The 24300-nt window shown below is 40.9% G+C and overlaps 1 protein-coding gene across 3 annotated transcripts in view; it reads left to right on the forward strand.

Moving 5' to 3' along the window:
* POC1A (POC1 centriolar protein A) overlaps positions 1-24300 on the forward strand; it is a 43529-nt gene that overhangs the window by 9049 nt on the left and 10180 nt on the right. The window contains exons 6-8 of one of the 3 annotated variants that reach the window (XM_062500437.1): positions 7361-7429; positions 8707-8802; positions 21741-21881. In XM_062500437.1, the coding sequence (XP_062356421.1) occupies positions 7361-7429; positions 8707-8802; positions 21741-21881 (306 nt within the window). The remainder of the gene's footprint in view (positions 1-7360; positions 7430-8706; positions 8803-21740; positions 21882-24300) is intronic. The other 2 variants (XM_062500436.1, XM_062500438.1) reach the window with 2 other exon arrangements.

Here is a 24300-nt window from a genome sequence, read left to right on the forward strand (position 1 = left end):
ACAGGAGACTCAAGAACAGTAGCAGTAATATAGAGGAAATCTATTTTGGGATTTGATTTGGGAACATCTTGTTAATGGACTGAATCATACAATTAAAGGTGATAAATGGTTGGTTAAGTTTAACTGATTGTCCTATTAGTATTATGCTGCTGGATATGTTGCTTGTAAGGTTAATTTTATGAATGCTTGGAGCTCTCTTAAATGAAAATAAATAGACTAATTTCATTGTCCTTGCAGAGTGGGGTGTGAAAAAGCAGGACTGCCTTAATGGTTCCCTTTCTAAAGGGATAGAGAGAACAGAAAATCTTAACCGACTAGTGTTTCTTTTAAAGTGGGCACTGAGTTTTAAAGCATGAAAACTGTCAGCCTGAAGCTTTTTGGAGATGATGGGGATCGTTGTGGGCAATAATGGTATCTGTGTAAGCTGTAAAACTGATAATTCTGCCTTCTTGTGGCTTTGTTAGTGACTGCCTTGTTTGATGTCTAAGAAGGTCAAGTTTCCTCTGTAACTTCTCTATTGCTATATGTTAATAAAATTTACTTATTTTTTTGGTAGTGTTAACGGAAAAGAATAGGAAAACCTTATGCTTAAATTGTTCATGAAGTAGAGCTTTGATTGAAACTGATCAAAGGGTTCAACTATTGAAAGAATGGGAAGGAGATAACAAATGCTGGTTATCCTAACATGTCAGCCTTGGCTGTATAAAACTGTTCTTGGAAGACTTGGCTAAGTGGATACTCCTATCAGATAGGGGCTGCAGAGCTTCTGTTGCCTTAATCTTGTTTTCACATTAGTCTGTTGTGTTAATCTGCCAAGTAAGTTCTTGGGAAGCAGCTTCCTGGAAAAGGGTAAGAATCCCTCATCCCTCAGGAAGGGATGTGCCTGGTTATGGTTTCCATTTTTCTCTCATTTAAGCTGCTAGCTATGCCTCACTGACTGCAGTAGCACAAGAAAAGAGTTTATCATTGAATGAGAGTCCAAAACTGATTATGGTGATGGAAGTCTTCAGAGTGAGCAGTAGAAAGTCCCTTTAGGCTAATGTTGTACTTGAGGCTTTAACAGAATAGTTTGTGGATCATCTATTCAAAAGTAGAATTAAAGCTCCCTGCTCTTCTTCCCTGCTGCTTCAGATCAGTAAAAAAGTGTCTGCCTCTTCCTCCTGGGCATCTAGCTGGCATTGGAAAAGCTTTGCCTTTGGCACAGATGAAGAGTAGCTACTGTTGTGGCATTTACAGCTCCTTAGTTTGGAGAAAAGTGCAAGTATTGAAGTGGCTGGCGTCACTTTGTGGTTGTCCTTAAGGATATTGTGCTGAGATATCTCTGGAACCAGTTCTGGCATAATCCTGCTTGGCATCCCCTGTCTGGCATGTGCTGTGTTCTTGTGGGTTGGTTCTTTTACTGCCTGATTAAACAGATACCTTGCTTTTCCACTAAAAGCATATGGCAACCTGTGCTTTGTTCCCAGTAAGCCACTGTCAGTGGCTGCAGGCTGTTCTTGTCACCAGGGGTGGATTCCTGCACTGGATGCTTCTCCAGCTAGTTCTGCTCATAGATAAATGCAGGCTGCTTAATAATGAGGAACTTTGTCTCCTCTGTTATCACTGTGATTTGTACCGGTATCCCCAAGTGGCTAAAAACAAAGTGGTGTGGACTATTTTGGTCATTAAGTTGGTTTGCCGTCTTAAGTGTGTGCTGGAAGTTAGTCACCAGATGAACAGCCTGTTCTGAAGATGTTCTTGAGTTGTAACTTTTTGAGGCTGAACGTTCTGGTTGACACTTTGTTCCTACTTGGACAGCTGGCTGCTGTTACATTGTTCTGGAAAGGCTGCATGCTAGTGGACACTTGAAGGAAAAAAAACCTTAAGGTCCTTTGGATGTACTTTGACGCAACTGCTGGAGTGCCAGGAATTTGTTAGCAGCTGATTAGCTGTAGTTTACATGGGGAGGTTGGCCAAGTTTACATTGCTGTCTTTAATTGAAATGTAGCTGGCTCCTTGTAGCAGAAGGATCATTAGAGACAGAAGTTTGCAGCTTGGAGCTGACATCTTGCAGCTGCAAAATATCATTCTGTATTGTGCTGCATATTTTGGTTCTGGAGTGCTTCAAGCTGTGAAGTGCTCTTATCTAATTCCATACAGATGAGACATTGGCTTGGTATGTAAATCCACCTCTAGTACTGAATCATTGTTGAAGAACAGAATGTTTTGAGGCCCCTAAGCCACCTCCAGAGACTTGCTAGAGGAGAACAGGTATGTACGTGGTACTTGTCTGCCCTTTGGAGTGGTTTAATTAGAGCATTTCCAGACTGACTTCCTCAGTGGAATGGAAGTTCTCAGTAAATATTTAGAAAACATCTCAGGGTTATGTTCATAAATAGGAAGACAGAAAATGCAAAGTTAAAATTCTTCAAGCAACCTTGACTTGAGCTATGAAGTAGCTGCATTCTACCTACCTGGGCAACACCAGTGCTCCCTCCTTTGCTCACTGAGTAATGAGTAAGGTCTCCTGAGCAGGTGCACAGGAAACAAATGTGCTCCTTTACTGTCAGCTGCCACCTCTGCCTAAGTGGCATTAAACATCTGTGTGGGCCTGGTCCTTTTTGAAGAGTGTGAGGATATCTCAGGACTACACAGAAGTCGAACAAAGAATAAAGAAATGTGTCTTGCAAACAGCAAGCAATTGACTTTAGGCTAGAATTTCTGAGTCTTGAAAAGAAATACGAGTTCTCTGTCCTTGTCTTGTATTTTTATAGACTGAAGGTTTCAGGAGTTAAAGCTGCTGAAGCTTCAGCTGTAAGATGCCTGTGTAAATTTTCCCTGTGTTAGTTGTAGCCCTTGCTCCCTGGTGAAAGAGGGTGCAAATATGGCAGTCTTGCTGAGGAATTTTTCAAAGGCCACTCAGAGGTACCGAGAATCCTTGGGACTTCTTGTCAGAGGTATTCCACCTGAAAATGTTCCTGTTGTCATTGCCACCTCTGTTCCCTGTGCTTTTCTCCTTGGTTCTCTTCCATCTCTCTCCCTTTCCTATGTGACTTGCCCTCTTCTCCCATGCATGAAGCAGCTGAAAGCACTGTCAACAGTGGCAATGACTGCTCTGTTTGTTCTTAGTTCTTTTGTGCCTAGAACTGATGCTGCCAGGGCTGGGATCCCAGTGTGCTGGTTGCTGCTGGGTTTGCTTCCCAGGCCTTGTCTCATGTCTCCAGTTTCTCTCTGCACTAGTTAGTCTGTTCCTGGAGAGTTTGGCTGAATGTACTGGCTCCCACTTCTACACCTCCTTTTGTGGCAGTGGAAGAGGAAGCTTTCCTTTAATTCAACTATTGGCATCCTCTAGATATTCCTTATTCCAGCTCTTAGCACTTTCCTTGTTCTCTTACCTGGCTTTTCTCTACTATGCATTAGTTTTTTGCAGGACTAAAACAAAAAAAAGTAAAAATCTTCTGGCATCCTTGACCCCACTTGTCTCTCCAGCTTCCTTCCACACCGCCTCTCCTTTCATAGTGCAGACAGTGCATCATTAAACTACTCTTCTCTGGTTTATTCCTGGACCCTCTCCAACCTGGCTCTTGTTTCTTCTGTTATGCTGAAGCCAAAATGTTAGCTCTGTTCCTAGCTGAAGCCTGGAAGTCTGGCCTCTCTTGACTTGCCTGTTGGTGTTGGCCCTGTTGCTGTTGAAGTAACAGCCTTCTGTACCCAGCAGCTCTGGGAGAAGAAAAGGGTGTTCAAGATGAATTTCGTTGTGATTGTCCACTAATTATTTATGGATGGTACACATTCGTCTGCTGCCTGTGTGCAGGTGTGACTCTGGGCTCCAGTCATATTTCTCAAAACTAAACACTTGGCCTTTCTCTTAAGTATTTCTTCCAGAGACATCTATTTTTAGCTCTACCCTTGAAAGCTTTGTGTTCTGGGATGCTATTCCTGTTGTCTTATGTCACCCCTGTGTCAGTTGTTACTGATGCTATTAGCATCCTGCCAGTCACTTGGTGGTATAATCTGTGGCCTGGCTTCAGATCCCATCTCTTGGTGATTAATGCATTCAAGTAATTCAGAATAGTCTGACCATCTATTTTGAAGGCCAAACGTAATGTTTTATGTAAGCTGATCAACCTGTGAAATGCTAGGGCAATAAAGGCCTTTGAGGTCACTAACCTTTGTAGAAAGTGGGAAAATAGGGAGAAGGTGTAATCTCTATCTCTGCACATAAATTATGTAACATGCTGGGCCTCACCTTTCTCACCCATGAATGCAGCTAGAAATGGGCTGTCCTGGTGTTTCATTCCTATCTGACCTTTCCTGAATCTTGTTCACTGGGAATCCTGTGGCAAACAGTGAGGTTTGATGCTGTTACCGTTCCTTCTCTATGGCTTTCTTTTTCTTTATGGTTGTTTTTTCCATCCAGTGCTTGAGCTATTTTTCCTTTTCAATACTCTCTGGGACTTGCCTCTACCTTCCCTGGCACTCCTTCACTAGAGGAGATGAGGTGAATGTTGGTTAGTGCCCATGCTCTTCTCACTCAACAATTTCAGTGGATGGCTTGTTGCGTTCTGTACTTTTCTTCAAAATTTCTGCAGTTCTCCCAGTATCACCATAGCTGCTGTTAAAATTTCAAACTCTACTGGACGTGCACAAAAGCTTGACAGTCCTGATGTTGACCCACTGAGCATTAAATAGGAATGTTTGTTGCCACTGATTTGACATATGTTGTTGCCCAGGCCCTTCTTCCTGCAGCTTGGTGTTTTTATTCTGAGGCGAGAAGCTGCAGGGCTTTGGGGATTGGTGCTAGCAGCTTGTGTGGAGCAGTGGGGATGCAGACTGGAAATTCTGAACCTCCAGGGTACACTAATAGAGGGCCATTTGATCCTGCTACAGAAAGAGGAGCTGAGTGATCCTGTAGAAGAAAGTTGCTGCATCCCACAAATTCTGCTTATATGGGAAACAAGCTTAAAATTCTCTCTACAACTTCTGTAGAAGAATATGCAACTGCTACTTTTTGATAATTTTAATGCAAGCAGTAAGTTAAAAGAGCGGGGGGGGGGGGCAGGTTTGAATTCTTCATTCTCCAGTCTCATGTCTGTTACCCAGGGCTTCATCAGAAATCTGTTGGATTTCTGCTGTGCTTACCTGGGACAAAGGGAAGTTAAGCTGTGTCCAATAGCTGGCAAGTGTAGCTTTTTATGTTTGCTTGGTGTGTTAGTATTAAATTGCAAGGGTATTTGGCCAACTATTTGTATGTTGCTATAGCAAACCTGTTGTATCTTGGAAGAGTTCTGGAAGTGTATGTAGCAGGAATACTTTTCACTTAATTTATGTCAGCCAATCTGTAGAGGATGTTGCGTCTATAGACTTGTTTGTTCCCTTTCTTTCAATTTATAAAGGCTTATTCAGTCTTTGATGTAATTTTCTATTTTGGGAAGAATATGTTCCGTTGAACTTTTTTCCCTTCAGAATGCCTTGACTTTGGAGTCAGTTCACTGCCTGTTTTGATGTGATTTGTGTTGTACTAGATTTTGTCTAAATACACTGAAATATTTAGACTGATAAAAAAGATTTTAAGGAAACACTGCTTCTTTCCAATGTTCCTCACTTGTGCTTGTTCCTGAGCACTTAGTCTTAAATTTTTTTGCCCTCCGAACTCTGACTGGTTTATTATAGTCCAAGACCAGCTTCTGTATGCTCTCCATACAGAAGTATATTCACCAATATATATATTCACTGCAGTTTTCTGCTGTGGGGCTGTTTCTGCCCTTTCTTACTGCTTGGCTTTTACTTTCAGTTTGTTGTGTTTGTTTTGTTTTTTTTTTAAAGCTTCCATTCCTGACATGTGATTAGAGAGCTGAACACTGGGTTAGGTGGGTGGGAATAAAGGCAGAGGCACAGTTTGTCTCAGCTGATTGATGGCAGTGTCTTTGGTCTGAAATATCTACCCTAGTTATTGCTGTGTCAGGTGAGTGAGCTTAGTCACACCAACGACTGCGCGTGCGGTTTGGAATTGCTGCTGCTGGATCATTCCTGGCAAGTCCTGTCTGGTGAGGTGCTGCTATGGGAAGGCCACAAAACATTTTAAAATCACTTTGTGTTAAATGATAATATAGAAACACCTTAATGTGTTTTAAGGAAGCTAAAACTCTTCTCACTGGGACTGAGCACAGCAAGGCTCTGGTTTTGCTGCCAAAACCTTGTTTGGAAGCCCACAGGACTGTGGTTGCAGTGAGAGCTGGGTGCTTATCTCATGTGCAGTCTTTGAGTATTTGTCTATCTTCAGGATTTATTATGTTGAATTCAGATTTACAAAGAAGACAAAGACTGGGTCTGAGGTTTCCATGCAATGTCCATTGGAAAGATGTGGACTCACAATTGTGTCTCCTTCCAACTTGATGCATGGTGAGGAGAAGGTTCTTAATTGCTTTCTGAGATATATGATCTTACTTGAAAGATGGTAACTGCTTCTGTCAGGAGGTGTATGATCATGTGGTGGAGTTTTCTTGTGGTTGTTGCGGCTTTTCTGGTTGTGTTTTTGGTCTTTGTTTTTGGTGTTTCCTCCCAACCCTTCCCAGCCTATCAGCTCCATAGGCAACCTCCGGAAGTTGTCATTCTGTCCTGTGCCCATGCTGGTGAACAGTCTGCACAGGAATGTGTTCAGCAGCTGACATAAAGCTCCACGATGTGGGTTCTCAGCTGTTTACTGTGAGCAGAACAATTTGTCTGTTGTGCCTGGGCTCAAACACACGTAGCTGTTCCTCAGCTCTGTGTAACTGCAGCTCGGAGCTCCTGCCTCAGACTTCCCCTGTGCTTGCTGGAAAGTGGAAAACACTTTGAAATAGGTGTGAAAGGTGTGCTGTAGCACTCAGAAACATTTAAAGTCTCTCAGAATTGACTGTTTTAAGCATGAGGCTTCTTCAAAATTCAAATGCTGCGCAGAAGTGATCCTGGATGCATTAACTCTGGCATCTCTCCTATCAGACTACTAAGAGAAAAGCAGTTTAAGTCAGCCTACTATACACAAACCTCATAGTTTCAACACCTTTAATAGGTGAACAGGAGTTTTAGAAATTTCTAATTCTAAAGTGAAGAGGGAGTGTTTGAGGGGAACAAGAAAAAGCCTGGTGCTGTAAAAATTGGTTTGTTCCTGTCTCTGCCATGGCTACTGAAAAGTGGATGCCTTGAAGTGTGGTCAAAAGTGTGGGAAATGGCAAGTGCCAGCAAGCTTTGCATCTTAATTATGGCCCATTTACCTGACAGTTAAGAGCTTTTCAAGTTTTGCCTTTAGATTGCTGATGTCAAATGATAAATAACTGTAATGAATGGAATGTTGTAACAATTTTATCTTTTTTTTAAACTTGTCTTTTAAATGTGTTTGCAGGGACCAGCTACCTGTGTAGCATTTTCAAGAGATGGAGACTTATTTGCTTCTGGAGGTTCTGATGAACAGGTACCCAATTCACTTCTGAGTTATAATCTGGGTTATAATAAGAATAGATTCACGTTTATAATAGATTCACATTTCTTTAAAAGCTGCTGCATTTTTTTCTCCATTGTCAATGGGGAAAGCAAAAGTGTACCCTTTATCCAGTATGTCTGGACCATGCTGAAATGACTTGCTGTTCTATTAACAAATCCTTGGAGGTCAAACCAAATTTTTTTGCTGGTAATGTAGGACATGTAGCCTTCCAAGAAACCCACACTCAATTGCCAAACTGCAAACAGGCCTGTTGCACGAGCCTGTGCTGCAAATATGTCCTGGTTTTATCACAATATGAGTTGCCCTGCTGAAGACACAGACTGACTTCAACCCAAAGTAGTGGTCTGAGTAAGGATCATCAGTCTTCAAGGAGCTGTATTGTATTGTTCTTAATCCCCAGGTTGGAGCAGGTGGCAGTGCACATCTTTAAGAGCACCTTTTCTAGCTGTGAAGAGACAGATTTTTCACTAACAACATGACTTTTTTTTTCTGTTGCATGATGGAATGGCCTTGTGAAAGAAAAATGCTTTTTATTTCATGCAAAGCAGTGATGCAAATTTCTAAATGAAGAGTACATGCTCTTTCTGATAACTAGATGAGCTGTCTGGCTTCTTGGATGTCTTTCAGACCTCTGTAATCATTGATTGATTGCTCTTTAAGTTTTTAGGCTTGTAGAGTCACTGCTGAGGGGTTTACTTAATTTCCTCTTGATATGTTGAAGTGATTTATGTGTTAGAGGCCTCTTTTCTGAAATCACTACTGTGTTATGGAAAGCAGAAGCCTGTAAGTTGGATTTAAGTTTGGGGTCCAGCTGACAAACTAGCTTAAGATCTCTAATGCTGGTCTTAGTACTATCTTTCCTTTTCCTCTGAATGAGTCTTAGGATGAGTGACTGGTTGGTTGGGGTGTGGCTGATAAATGTCATAATGCTGAGCATTGTATTTTAAAATATTTGTGGGTTTAATGGCGTGTTCTTCATGTTGCTTTGAAGTTCTTTCAGTTGTTCTAGTTTAATGATGTTCTTGACCCAAAGAATGTTGAAAGAGGTCACTTACCCATTGAGAACTCAGTCAAACTGTCTGTATTTAGTAGCACATTTACAAACAGCATCCTTAATTTAATCAATGGCAAAGCTCTTCTAGGGAAACTTTTCATGGATTTGATGATTCTTCTCTGAAGGGTTGAAAAAAATTACCTATAAGCAAACTTAGATGGAAAATATTAATGGAATTAACTTTCTTCTGCAGGTGATGGTGTGGAAGACTAACTTTGATGCTGATTATGGTGAAGCAGTGAAACCCCAAAAATATGGCAGCAGTGTGGATGGGACTCATGGCACTGGGGTAGGTCAGCAACCAGTAATTTTGGAGAGTTCCTTTTCAGTACACTTTGTGCAGTCTTAGATTGTGTGATTCTGGTGGTTGCACTGTAGAATCAGCTTTCCTTGCTGTTTATTTGAGCTGCAAGACACCTGGTTTTTAACCAACCTTGTGTTGTTTGTTTCTGTTTAACTGTACTTACTTCATAGGGCAATTATATATCATGATCTTAAAAGGAAGATAAAGTTAGTGCATATATGCATGTGTTTTTGAGTAATAGCCCCTGTTTAAGAAAGTGTGGCTCATAATGACATGAATGATAGTTCACAAAAAAAAGCAGATGTAAGCAACAACTGAAGTTGGCTTTGCTAACTGATATGAATTCTTCAGGCTGGTGTCAGTCCTGAAAATAGAATTCACAGTATCTTTTCACTGACAGTCAGCAAAGATACAAAAAAATTGCTGTGCGTAGGTGTCACACATGACAAGTAGGTGACATATTGTACTGGAGCTTGTTTCCTAAATACCTGGAGACATTAGTTCATATCTGTTCCCTGAACTCTGTGTTGAGACCTCTGAGTTCTGACTGTACCTGAGGATAAATCCAGCAACTGAGTAATTCAGTGATGTGCTGATCTAAGTGGAGCTGAGATCAATGCATCAGATGTTGGCTGTTACAAAAGTGACCCTTTAAAGATACTGCCCATACAAGATTGTCATTTTTGTACATGGTGATGATTCATTTAAACATCTTTATTTTGTTTGGATATTTTTGATACGTTTGGGTATACTTAAAGGATTCTGCTGTATGTTATTACCATGGCTGGTTTTTGGTTAATCTTGTTCAGCATGAGCTGTAAGCTGAAAGGCTTTCTGTGAACCAGGGTTCTGTGCATAAGTGGTATTGCCCCAGCTGAAGGACAGGCTTCTAGTCAACGTCTCTTGCTCCACGGCAGTCTCTTTGACCATATCAATTTAGATCTTTACTGGGGTCCTAAAGTTCTCTCTCAAACACAGTGGTGTTTTTATTTAATATGGCTTCAGTCCATTGCTGGAGATACTGGAATAGCCATGATATTTTGGGATACATAAGATTTAAGTTTGCAGCTCTAAGCCTGGTGCCTTACTATGTGGAGTGCTGTGTAAAGAAAGCAAACAAAACCCGAGGTTGGTTAGTGTAGGGTTAGTGGGAGAGCATGGGAGGAAGCAGTCACATAAGAAAAGGGGTGAAAGTGTTTATTGATCCTTGGCTGGTTTTGGCTAAATCTGACTTCTTCCTTTTCCTCCCCTCCTGTGTTCTAACTTTAAAGTTATGCAGGCTATGAAACTTATCAGTACAGTGACCTCTCTGTTTATTAGCCTATTGAACTGGTCTAGCTTTGAACTCTATCTGCTTTACTTAAAATATGGCATAGTGTAGTACTGGGCTGAAATACAGCATGGACACATCCTTTCTGGGAGGAAAAAAAAAACACTTTTGGCTTGTAACATGCCAATGAATGGCTTAAAAATGTAGACAAGGTATCAGCTAATGGGAAATGATGGCAAATTTACCCTCTCCTGTGCTGCTGTTATTGCCAGAGCATATTATCCAGTAGTAATTTAAAGAAAGGATGAAAATGCTTGAGCTCTTCTAAAACTTAGTTTTTTATTATAAAACCTCTTAAGAGGACCACTGTCCACATTTGCTGAACAAATCCCTTGAAGAATGACTAACCACCCTGAACATCTGTTGTCCCTCCAGCACAAGCGTGCCCCTGTGGAAGGGGGCTTACCTGGCCAAACATCCAGCAGATGCTGCTGGGACCAGCTGTCTGTGTGCCACTGACAGGGAAATCTGTGTCATATGCTGGTGACTGGCAAGGGTTTGCTCTAGTGATGCTCTGAGCCTGTAGGAAACAGGCCACTTGGTATTCTGAGGTGTAATGTGTTGTTTTGGACCAGGTGCTGTGTATTTGCAGAGTGAGAAGTGAATCCATGCTCAACAGAAACATACTTTAGTTTGGGGTCCTAAAGTGCATCAAAGGAGTTTTCTTGAAGTGCCACCCAAATGCAAGCTTTGGCTTGGGCATACAGCATGGGAGCTACAAAATATAGCTACTACTATGTCCTTGGATTAAGGTGGTTAAAATTGCTAAAGTTAGGAGGGGAAGAATAAATAATGTCTTCTGAGAACTTGTTTTGAATACCCTAGATTAAGATTAAATTTAGAATTGATCTGAAATGTTCTTTGCTGTTAAAAAGAAACTGATATCTCTGAAAATGGCTTCATTTGCTATTTTAAGTATAACTTGAGCATGAAGATCTTGGCTTCATAGTAACTAATACACTCATGTCAGTCTCCTCTAAGTGAATGTCATGTCTTGTATCTTTTAGAAATAAATCATGCTGGGCTCTATAAGAGTACTACCACTCCTAAAACTCGCTGCAAGACTTGAATTTCACTTTAATTTCTTTCTTGTTTTGAGCCAAATGCTTGTTTGTTTGTTTGGGTTTTTTTAATTGTGAATTGCTTATTTTGGTGGTTTTTGGGTAGGTGAGGTAGTTGTCTTCTGTCAAATTCAGACTTGAAGCCGCCACCTGCAGATCTTGATTTCATGCCAAGGTCATCTTTTCCTTCAATGAAAAGTGAACCTACTTCTTCTTTCTCTACTGCTGTGTTAGCGTGCCAGGATTCTGGCTATTGAATAATTCTGACGTTTTGCAGACATTTCAGGATGTAACTTCATTTAAAATAGGCATATGGGTTGTTATTTAGTTTTGGTACCCCTAAAATTCGTGAACACTATTTTTGAGACACCTTGAATCTGTTGTCACCCTTAAGTCCATATGAATATTTTTTTCCAAGGAGTGCTTATACTGCTGTGTAGCTGTATAATATTTTTGTTAAGCATAATGAAAGCACAGATATTAATGAAAACAGTGGCTGTGCAAAACCACTCAGTGCAGTATCTGGTTTCTCATGGGGAGAGGCTGACTAACATACAGGAAAGAATAACTGAATACAGACATCAAAACTAGTTTGTCATCAAGTTGAATAGGAAGAAAAAACAATCCTAAATAAGCTGTGGGATAAGAGTCATGAAATATTGTTAAGGTTGGTGAGCTTGAAAACAAACTTGCTCCAAACCACTTTTCACTTCCCTAGGCAGAGGGAGACTGGAGCCTTTAGAAGATTCTGGTTTCTCAGGCAGTTGGTTCAAGTTCAGCATGAATCAGGGTATTGGATGTGTTTATAACAATGGACATAAACTTCAAAGTTGCTCTGCCCACCTGCTTGTGTTTACTGTAAATATAGGAGGCTTGGAAGATGCAGATTGCTTTGAAAGTAGAAGTGATCTGTGCAGGGATTAATGCAAATGAAAGAGAAGGACACCATGGGCAGAACTGCAGTCAGGGCTGGTGTGAAAGCATAGATGTGAAAGCGTGATAAACCACTAAAGCTGTCAGAAGTGAATGCTAAGTATGTTAGCATAGATGTGAGACTGTAAATGTTAGATCAGAAGTAGTACCTCTGCAATAAATGCTAGCCCTTAAATTATAGGCTTGGAATTGTTGTTTTAAGTGTTGCATAATCACCTTGAAACCCAAAGTAAAGGGCAAGCACTCCTGATGTGTGCAGTGGGAAGCTGATGGGAAGAAAGGAAGTCTTGCAGTCCTGTGCCTTGATCCTGTGAGTATGCTTGCTTTGATCTAGAATCTAAAGGATAAATTCATGCTCTATGCTACAATACTGAGTGGCGAAGACCTAAAGGAAAGTCAGAATGAGAGGAATTGATTTTGCAGGTGATTTCAAAAATACATGCTCTTCTCCTTGTCTGGGGTAGTAACTGTAAGCATTTGGATCTGTCTGGGTGAAGAGTTGTGTATGATCAGAACAGAGGACATGTTCACTCTTCTGATAAGTTATGAAAACATTCAATGTATCTTTTTTTTTTCCAGAGAGGACAGATAATGTGTTTTATTTTGGGGGTTTGGTGATGGACTTTTTTTTTTTTTTTTTTTTTTACAAGTACAAGGAAAGCTTTGCAAGTGTGGTTGCAGCTGCCATGAGTGTGCAAGAACGCTTTTATCATTATGCGATGGATTTGCTGCTGTTGTTACTGTTGTTACTAATTCCAGGAAGGCTGTGTATGGTCATGTGTCACAGCAAATGCTGAATGGGTGATGTCACACGGACAGTTAGAAAGTGCTTGGGTGTTTATCTAAGCTTGTTTATCTAAACACTGAAAATGGTGAATAAAAGCATTGTAGTATAAGCTAAGTGGGTAGACAATTTTTCTATGGCATATTATGGAAAATAGGAAATATGCATTGATACAGAGATTTTTTTTTTTGCTCGGGTTTAAACATAAACCTTCTGGAGGCATATTGTAACTCTGTGCAAATTGTTACTTTGCAAAGGAAGAGGCTTATGAGGAGACTATAGCCTCAGCCTCTGTATATAACTTTATATATAACTTTATAACAAAAATTACCTTAAAACTTGCTCGTCCTGAGGTACCTCAGAAAGAAAGGTAATTCCTTGATAGGGCAATTTGGGAGACATGGACAGAAGTGAGAACTGTCCTCTGACATTCTCTTGCCAAAAAGGCTTTCTCCTCTTTTGAAATTCAGGAGCACAAGTGTCTTAGATATCCTTAGCTCTTATGAAGTTAAATGGCACTCAGTTGTGGAGATACCAAATTTCTAGGCATAACTGACCTTCACAAAGGAAACCTTGATAAGAGCAGCATTTCAGCAGAAAGGACTTTGAAGCAAGTAGCCTGTGACTCTTCAAATGTCTTTCAGTTAAGACAAACATTTAGGCTCTTTTGATGCTACTGGGTTTAGCACTTTCTCCAGGCCTTGGACTGTGCTTATTTCTTCAATGGTAAATTATCCCAAATGGTCCTGTTGGATAGGATTGGAGGCAAATTGTAGCAAAAGTGATCTGATCATGAAGTTGTCTGAAGTCCATAACTGAATGTCCAGAGCTGACTTCACCTCTGTGCTTTGCTTGTTGGGTTTGGTGATCTCGTGTGCCTCTGGTGCTCAGCCCATGGTCTCGTGCTGACTGCAGCAGTTCATCCTGTCAGCTTGTCCCTGTGTAAACAGATTCCTTCTGAATTACTCACAGGCCAGATGTGCCTCTTTTTTGACCTTTTGGCTTCCAAATTGGTAACTGTATCTAATTTTGGCATTTGTTAATACTTATGAATCCTGTTGTACCTCTTTTTGTTGTTTTTTTTTTGGGTTTTTTTTGTTTTTTTTTTTTTTTTTTTTTTACTTGCTGTGAAATTCTTTCTTGGGAATCAGTTTCATTGCATAGAGCTGCAGCTCTTTGTGATGGGATGTGAATGTAGGTTTTTGTTTGCACATTTTCCATCCCCTTCTGTTTATTTAATTTTAAGCACATTGTAAGGGAGGAATCCTGTATTCAAGAGCAGGGATCCGACCTTCAGCCTATGGCAAAGATGTGGTCTGCAAAGTAATTTTTCTCACCTTACTTTTCTGAGGATTCCAATCAGGAAGCTTTAGTCTGGCGTACAACTGCCTTCCTTCTGGAGAAGGTAGGTAGATTGTTTGCTTTAAAAGAACAACAGTGTGATGAGTACTCAAGATGTTTCCACTGTTCTCTATCCTACTTGGCTGTCCAAGCAGAAACTTTGTAGGGATGAGCAGGAGCCTTGCTGTGATGGATCACAGGAGCTCTTCCCTACATCCTTCCCAAGCAGGGTGGTTGCAGATGGTTACCAATAGCTGCCTCTCCTTTTATTAAAGGAATCTCAATCTAAGCCTATTTGGAGATGTGATCTTCTAATTGTTTTGTGAGGGAACAGATCTTAAACAGGAACAGAGAAAAAGAGGTAGAGAGCAGCCCTGAAAGATACTGGTTGACAAGAAGCTTGACTTGACCCAGCAACTTGCACTTGCAGCCCAGAAAGCCAAAAGTGTCTTGGGTTGCACCCAAAGCCCTGTGGGCAGCAGGCTGAGGGAGCTAATCCTGCCCCTCTGCTGTGCTCAGGTGAGACCCCACCTGCAGTGCTGCCTTCAGCTCTGAGGTCCCAGTGTGAGAAAAATGTGTACCTGTTGGGGTGTGCCCAGAGGTGGCTATGAGGAGGATCAGAGGGCTGGAGGACCTCTGCTGTGGAGACAGGCTAAGAGAGTTGGGATTGTTTAGCCTGGAGAAAACTCTAGGGAAACCTTAGAGCCCCTTCTGGTACCCTTCTAAGGGGACTGCAACAAGAGCTGGAGGGGGTCTTTGGACAAGGGCATGGAGTGACAGGACAAGTGTGTTGGGGAAGAATGTGGGAGAGAGGAAAAGGCAGCACCCTCAGCTTGGCTTTCCAAGGGGCCTGAATGACTGCAGCAATGTGCAACAGCTTTGCCTGGTAGTGGATGGAGCTACTGTGATCCTACAACTGTTTTCCCTTGTGCTCTGGTTTGACAAGGTTTCTTCCAGAAATAAGAGGATCAGCTTTTAACTTCTGTCATCTTACAGTGAATAGATTTGTTCTTAGACTCTGAAACATTAAGGCAAGTCCTGACAAGTCATTATTGGTCAGAATAAAAATTGCCTTTTAAGTTCAGCATCTCGGGCTAATTAATGTAAATTCTCCCATTTAGGTTGCTGCTGTATGTGGCTTGTTTTAAAGCTTGAGTCATAATTCAAACAAATGAGATGGAGGCAAGATTTTAAAGTTTTTTTTCAAGTTGCAGTTCTCTGCCAGCTTGGAGATGGATGAAGTTAGCTTAAGCTTTAAAAGTTTTGAAGATCTCAAACTTTTCTGCTAAAATTGAAACCTCAAGCAAGAGTAAGAGCAAGTGCATGTGTTGTAGTGTGTCTGTATCTGCATTTACATATAAATGGCATGCATTCTTATACATGTGCATAAGTAACAAAAGAGGTATGCACATGATTTGCATATTACACAGTGTGTATATACCTAATTCAGTGGAAAAAGGCAAATTATTCTGATTAAGGGAGTGAGCTGAAAGCTGTTGTTCCCACTTCAGGCGATCACTGTCTGTCTTGCAGCCTGATGCTTTTGGTGTAAATGAACCTATAGCTGGACAACCCAAGGCTGAGAATTTTTTCCATGTTTGGCTCCTTTTCTTGGGAGTTTTTCTCCAAAAATCAGGACCAGAAAGTAGTAGTTCAATTCTTGGTGTCCTTCCTTAGAAGTGGATTTCATTTTTATGTTTTTGCTCCTATTGTGGCTTATTTCCACACAAAACCATCCCTTTGAAATTTTTATTGTTACTTTCCAGGAGCAGTGTTAGACAGTTGAGCATCACCTATGCAACAAAGCTTAATTATTCCATACTGAATTCTGGAAGACCTCTTTCTCTTTCCTAAGGAAACTCTAGGACTGATGAGAGGGGAAAATTGATTGAGGGAGATAAAATTGCTAAGCAAAGCAGGAAACATAAATCTCAAATGTTGCAGTCCACCCTTAGCTTTTCCTTCTCAAGAAATACAGACTTGCTTTATTTTTTTTAACAATTGGTAGCTATCAAGTTTTATCTACCACTGAGCTTTCAATGTTTGGCATTACTATTTCTCATTCACTCTTCACATGAATGCCATTTATGCTTTTGGAAATGCAGTATATGCCAAACTCCCATTTGTCTTCAATGTTACCTTGAAGCTGATGGTACTACTGTCTTTCCTGATTTAAAAGTGACACAGACTATAGATAAGTAAACTGGACCAATAGACAGTCAACCACAGAGCAAGGTCACTGAAATATGGGAACAGCTTTTCCCTTTTGATGAGGACCTGTTCTTGGCTGGAGATTGCCAGAAAAGGTCACTTGCAGAGATAGGATGCTGGTATTTCTACCAGCAAATACAATTTTCAATCCAAGTGCAGCCTTTTCTCTATATGGACAGGCTGTTTTGTACATTTTTGAGTACCTTAGCTGGGGCCACTAGCTCTTTCCCTGTTTCTGTCCTTCTGGTCATTTTGGTCAGCAGAGCTGGATGCTCTGATGCTGTTTCATTTAAAATACATGAGCCTGCTTCTTCTGCCTCCTCCTGCCAGTGCTTCGCTTAGGGCTTGGCACAAGAGTGCCTTGGAGTTGAAATGGGTTGGAGATATCCCTATTAACTCTTATTTCTCCTGAGTTTATCAGGTGCTTAATATTTATTGGCTTATGGTGAAACATGGTTGCTACAGTAAAGGTGCCAAATTTTAGGGTTTTTTTAGTAACACCAATAGGTGTTACTAAATAGGGAGGAGGGTTCTGTGTAAATAATTGCATCAAACCCAATGTACCATCTGTCTGAAGCAAAAATAAAAGGTAAGTAATGTTCTTTTTATCTCCTTTATCTTTTCTCTCTCTCCCTCCCAAATTCCCTGCATTATTGCAACTTGAATTCTGACATAAGAGTTGAGCATGGATAAATGGTCATATAAATGGTTTCACAAAGCGAATTTAACTTGTGTCCTAAATCGAGTTGTTACCCTATGCTGGGCTGGACAGTAGATGTGGAGTAATGCAAATCTTGAAGAATGTGATTGCTCCAGAAATTTCAGTGCTGCCTTGAAGAGGGAATGTCTTTCCAGGCAGAGAAATGTGCCTGTGCTCAGTCAATGATATTTTGTGTGGAGTAGGGATAACTGAGGTTACTTCTCAGCTTTTTGCAAGCCTTCCTATCTACCACGGTGTACTCGTTCTGACCTTCCTGGGGAGCTTACCTTGAAGCTGATGTGCTTCCACTGGATGTCACTGTTGCTCTTTGGGAACACATTTAAAGTATTTTCACCTGTGGTGAAAATGACTCCTCTTGACAAAAATAGACTTTTAAAGGTATTTCTGTTTTCTTTGGATTAGTAGAATTGAGGTCCAGATGAACTGTATACACCATCTTTGAGGGTTTTCTATGGCTCTGTTTTTAAGGGAATTTTTTTCAGCTAAGATAACAAATTTGATTGCAGTAGGTTGTTTCAATACATTGGAGGTCTGTGTTAAATTGAACACATTGGATGTGTGTGTTGTTTAAGGCATGTGCTGTCTTTCTAAATACTTGAAAATTAATTCTTGGCAACATTGTACCATCTTAAAAAAAAACCCCAAAACACAAAACCCTGAAAAGAGTGAATACACTGCATTAATTAATTCAAAGAGTATTAAAGGTAGAGCTGAACCTACCCCCTTCACACCACTCAATTCTTTCCATCCAGTGGAGAGAGGTGAGGAAAAGGGAAAGGAAATATTTCCTCTGGACTGAATTATAAGAATCCTACATTTTATTAGTAGGTGTAAAATTGAAGGAGGTGGTTATTATGTCAATGTGTTTTCTAAGGATCACCATTTAAGAAACAAAATGGCATTTTTTTAGTTGTCTAGTGCTGTTTGCTAGGGATGCACGTGTGTTTTTTAGTTCATACCTGCCCCCCCCCAACCCCTGATCAGCACTGTAATTGCTGGCCAGGATGCTGTTTAGCCAGAACACTTCTCATAAGAGGCTCAGTAAGAGACCTCTGGAATGAAGGCTGATTAATTTTCCCCTTCCCCCAAGTAGTTGCCTTGTGCTGTCTTTAAGTGGTTGCTATAAATAAATCACTTCTGTTTTCCCTTTGTCACTGAGAGCTGTATTGTATTCTGAAACTGCTCATCTCTTCTTCCTTTAATGTTCAGCTGCTCCTTGCTCTACTCCCAGTGTTTAATACACAGATGTTGTAATGATATATTTAATGGCAAAGACATTTGTTTGTTTGTGCCGAATAAATTGCACACTTGAACTCTGACTGAAATGAATTAAACCTCTGCAGCAGTGCCATTGTTTCTGGTGCCTGTCCCCAGGATTCAGCTGGCACTTTACCCACAGGTGAGTCAGAAAAGAGCATGGGTGTCTCTGCCTGTAATAGTGGTGGTCATGGGTACTGAGACTGACACAATTTTGTATTTTTGCAGTGTTTTTCTAAATTTGTTAGAATTTAAATTCCTGGTGGCTGGCTCAGATGATATAAATTGTCATTAGAAGGGTTCATGGAGTCTCCCTAAGGCTGTAGGTTTCTAACGGTTTTCTTGTTCATTCTTGAGAACAGCAGCTGATTCAGTCTGCTTGTACAAAATTTGAAAATGTTTCAGTCTGGTTCTGAAATGTTTCAGTTTGGTTCTTTCTCAGCTGGGTGCCTGCTTCCTAGAACTGAATAGTCAAAGACCTTGGTCAGTTGGAAGCTTCCTTTTTGGAAGTGAGTGCTGTGACCCACTGTCTCGGTGTTTATTTGCTGGCTAGCTGTGTCCTTGGTTTAAACAGAGGCACTAACTCAGAAGCTCACTGCTGAAGGCTATGGGATATCTTGGTGATGGGCAGTAAGGAGCCTTTCAAGCAGCTGTAGTGTATGTCAACAGTATGCCATATTGTCATGTTTCTGTTCTAAAATGTAGATATACTTCTGTTCTTGGGGCTGTTTCCTTCAGGAGCCCCCATGGCCTTACAGGAGGTGGCTTTTTGTGGGGGTGGTATGTAGCCTGTGAGGTGAGCAGCAGAATGTGGCATCTGACAGCTCTGGCTTCAACTTGACACGATGAGGGACCAGCTCACCCCTAAAGCACCAGTGTGGGAACATCTCTGCAGTATTGCCTTTGCCAGATTATTAAACTTTGTGAACTGTAGGAAAGAGAATATAGACTCAGAGTTCAACCCCGAAGCTTTTTATGAAAAGCTGTCTGACATATGCTATAAAGATAGATTGAGAAAATCTGTTGGTACAGTCATTTTTCTGCTCTGTGAGTCAGCTTGTTCTAATGGGTTTTGAAGAGGATAGCTCATCATCATTTGGGGTTTTTAAGTGCAGGTTGTATGCAGCGTTAGCTCACTAAAATTTCTTCTGTGCCATGATTGACTGGCCTGAAGTTACAACCAGTATAAGCTAGTCAGCCTTAAAATAGAAAGAAAAAAAATTTGGATGCTAGTTACCCATTGAAAAGCAGTGGTTTGTGGGTTTTGTTTGTTTTCACTTTTAAATTTAAGCAGCAAATAGCAGGCTTTTAAGACTGGATTGATCTCATCTCTGCAAGAACAGTATTTTAGTTGATTAAATCAATGCATCAGTGAGCAATGGGTGGCTCTTGGGCTTCCTGCAGCACAGGAGTGGCTGGAGTGTGGCTCCCATGCTGAGGCAGTGCTGTGTGGCCTGGAGTGTGGGTGGTGTTGGCCAGGGGCCTGTAGATATTCCAAATTATTCAAGCAGATGGGAGGAAGGAAATTGGCAGAGGCTGCCTTAGCTGGTACCACCTGATACCTGGCTGCATCCTGGGCCTGTGGTGGAACACAGTGATCCCTGTGAAGCAGCTGTCATTTAAACCTTCTCCTTCTTTCCTGCTCCTTATGCAAAATCTGGCCATGTGAGGCTTGGCTGTAGGAGGGTGGTTTGGTGGGCAGGGTCTGGAAGAATGGTCAGCTCTTACTAGCAGTTGGTGGCCAGCAGCAAGGCATTCTCCCATCAAAGCTGCTACTGCTGCAGCCTCTTATTTCTTTTTCTCTTGCTCACCCCCTCCAGTCTCCACCTTCCCTAGGTGCTCACTTTTCTGCTCCTTGTACTACTTACTGCATGTTTTGCCTGTGTGTTGAGCTGGAGCTCAGCCTTGGGAATCTTTCTGTGGTCTCAATCAGTGACTCCCAAAAGCACAGGGTTTTTATGTATATTTTTAAAATACATATTTTTTTTTGTATGCATGTATACATCTTCATGATACACTGAACAGTTTGGTGGTTAAAGTTATGAGCTGGTCTTGTTGCAGTTTATTTGCACATCTGCAGACATCTGGCATCAAATACAGAGCAGAACAGGTAAATCAGCACTACTGTGCTGGTGAGAAATGCATTCTTGCTGTTGCATAGGAGAGAAGAGACAGGCAAATCTTCATTTCTACTTAGAAAAAGTACATGTGGAAGAAGTTTTGTTTTTCATTCTGTCAGAATTCCTCACTGCTTTGTTGATGTGTAAACTTTGTGTGAGTATTAAGTGCATGGGATGTAGCTGCTTGAGGCATTGGGCCATGGAGAAGTATGTTTTGAGAGCTCTGATCTTGGCTTTCAATTCAAATTTTGTCTATTAGTGTAAATTGAGAAACTGAAGTCTACAGTTGCTTAACCAGTTGGCTACCTCCTTTACTTAAACTTCTGTGAATTGCTTCTACTGGCAATAATGCAGATAAACAATGCAAGTGGTGTTTATTCTACAAGAAAGATACCATTTTGAAAGAAAATAATAGGTTCTTTAGTAGAGATGTATTTGTGTTTTTCAAACTTAATTTATTCTGAATGAAATGTTCAAGCTTGCATAACTAAAACAATTGAAACTTCAAAGTAAACTTGTTAATCTCGTTGAGGAGGAAAACCAGTTCAAGATATAAACAAAATTAAAATTACTAAATCACAAACAGTTCCAGTGCATATTGGGACATCTTGCTTCTGCTGAACTTAACTATAGTACAATGTTTTTGCCTTCTTTCAACTACCAAGCATTGATAGAGGCTTTAACTTTACTGTTGGAGTGAAATAATCGGACTCCTGTCTGGTAGCTTACTTAATTCCTGTCACTGGGATCTAGTGCTTCCCTAAGCAGCTTCAGTGAGTCTTCACTTGACTGTAGTCTGTGCTTGTGTGTCACAAGAGCACACCAAAGTCCTTTGTGCATAGAAAACTTGAACCTTACTGGATTTCTTCAAGATTTTTATCTAAGTTTTGCCTTTCCTGGTGTTGGTTTAATAACAAACAAAAGTACACACAAAAAAAACTGCTGGAAAAACAACAAAACCTCTCTCCACCTGGAGCAGGCAGACAATCATCAGAAGCTTTTCCTTTTCCAGCTGTGGAAAGAACAATTCCTTTCCTCCTTTGCCTGTTTTTAATAGCATATGTCCCAGCATAAGCTGTCCTTTACTGTTTACTCTCCATGGAACAGAAATCCCTGTGCAGTTGTTTGCATCGCAATAGCAGATTATGTCTGTTTGTTTTTCTAGCAGTCAGAAATGGATTGTGGCATTCATCATAAGAAAACAAAAACTCAGGATTCTAGTAGGACCCATGAGCAGCAAGAGGAGGAGACCAGTCTTGCAAATACCCTGGAGCATATTATAGGACAGCTGGATGTTCTGACTCAGGTATGGTTTGCTTTTTAATTTGTTATTGACAAAGGTGTCTGTGACTGGAAGAATTTTTTGCAGTAATTGAATAGAATAATAATATGGCTAATTCAAAACCTCTGCTTTTTGGTAGTATTTTGATAAGTCTTTCATCATCTGCTTCTCAGCTTGTTTCTGTCAGTTCCCTCACACTGACTTCCACCTTAGGCCCTGCTCTTCCCCAGTTTCTTTATGCTGCAGTATAGTGGATGCTGCTGGAGCCAGCTCTGAAAGACTGTTCTGTTAGCCAGGGTTTATCTAAGGTGATGCCTAAAGCAGTGGTTGGCAGAACAACTCTGTTTTGGTGAATAATCTGTCTCTCTTTCCTCCTCTGTTATACTGCAGTCTATAGGTGAACTCTGTTCAGATCCTGCTCCTTTCCCCCACCCAGCATTCACCTACACAGTCCAATTTCTGCAGAAACCTCCTCCCATCAACAAGTCTGGGCCCTTCTGTGCCTTGTTGCTGGAACATGCTTTTCACCCACGGCCACAAACAACTAATCCCTTGCTAAAACATTAACGAACAGTTCTTCCTTGGAGTCACTAAGCAGTGCTTGTACAGAACCAGCCATGAATGGTGATCATCACAGAATGTGTTTATTTAATAAGAATTTGGGGATAGAAGTGTTTTTTGATTAACTAAATAACTGTTCCTTGCTCATTGTGGAGAGATACTGTTTTTGATTGTCTGGACCTGAATTTCATTGTGTTTTTTTAAGGTATGTGAGAAGCAGGACAAAGCATGGAATGGTAAACACTGGAGGTCTCCTGTAGCTGAGACCATGGTGGCAGGATGGAAAAATCTGCTGGGAGGGTTTTTCTGTGAGTTCAAATACTGTTTCTGAGGAAGAACAAGTAGGTCTTCAATGCTTGGTGTTGAACATACTGATCAGTAGTCTCAGCTCTTTGCTCTTGAGAGATTTAACTTGTCAAAAGTACTTGTCTAAGAGTGTAAGATGATGGGTTGGAGGGCCCATCAGGAGATTGAAGGCTGATTTAGGGATTAAAAAACACGCCACAACTACAGGCAGTCTAAAATAGTGTAGGATGAAACCCAAAGGTATTTAAGTTCACTTGGCAGAAATGCAAAAAAGCACTTTTGCTGTGATCCTTAGAACACTGAGCACTGGAGGTGGGGAGGGAAATCTTGTGTGTCACTGGTCCTTCATACTTGAGCAAAAAGCAGCCCAGTGTATACACAAAAATTCTGGTTTTTACGTCTCCCTAGTAATGTAGGAATGTAATTGTTATCTTTCATCACAAAAATCACATTCACATTTCTGATGGTGGATGTGTAATGGCTCCTTTTCAACTTCATAGGTGTTTAGAGGAGGCAAATATTGCAGTAAACAATACGTGTGGGATTTGACCTAAATATAAGCAATTCAAATATGTCTGTTGAAGATATTGTGTAACCACAGAAAATTCTAAATGTTGTTTTAAACCTAGCAGAAAGAGAAATTGAGATCAGTGGGGGAGGAATAAATTAGTAAGTTATAGGATAAAATTGGAAATAGCCTTGAAATAGCAAAAAACCAAAAAGCTGCCTTGAGTAACTGTGTTCTTCAACCTTTTACCTTTTTTTGTAGCATTTTTACCGTCTTTGAAGGACTTAATTTCCCATTGGTTCTACTCTGTGTATGTTGTATTAACTCCATTTTAATGCATTTGTACAGGTAAATGTCCCTGACATGCTGTTTTCATGCCAAGGTTTTGATATTTAGCAGCGACCCAAACTGACACCAAACAAACTTTAGCAAATGAACCTGGAAGAATTCCTCATTCTTGGACTAAGGCAGAAGGCACCTCCAGAGAGGAAGGATGTGAGCAGGGAGCAAGGCAGAAGTGGAAGGCATTGATTGGCATATCTGAACTTTGGCTTTTCCAGCCTTTGGCTGGTAGGAGAAAGGAGTGCAGCTCTGGAATGCAGCTCCAGCAGAGCCACTGTTACCCCTCTTTCATGCAATTGGATATGCTCTGGTAGGAGCTGTGGTGTGCAGAGATCCAAGTGAACTGGGAGTAATGCCTGGTGGTGTGGGGTTGGTTGTCTTTCCAAGGCATTTCTGCCAAAGCACAAATGGGTGCTGCTCCCCTCAGGCAGCAGATTCAAACCAATGTCTGTGTGTCAGCTTTGGGCCTGCTGACTTCTCTTTGTGAAAGGAGGACACCACTGCTTCTTGAAAACAATAGAAAGCTTGAAAAAATAACACTTAACAGATGTCACTATTTTCTCTTCTTGGAGAAGGGCTGAAGATGCTCCTAGTGCTCTATTAAAATCATAATTTCTGAGTATTGTGTGTTTAAAGAGAGCTCTAAGGTCATAAGCAGGGCCGTCCAATTGAAGGGAAAGAACATGTGACATTTCCAGAAACCCTCTATTGATATAGCCATCCATG

Source organism: Cinclus cinclus, chromosome 12, assembly GCF_963662255.1.
Source record: "Cinclus cinclus chromosome 12, bCinCin1.1, whole genome shotgun sequence".
NCBI classification, from domain to species: domain Eukaryota; kingdom Metazoa; phylum Chordata; class Aves; order Passeriformes; family Cinclidae; genus Cinclus; species Cinclus cinclus.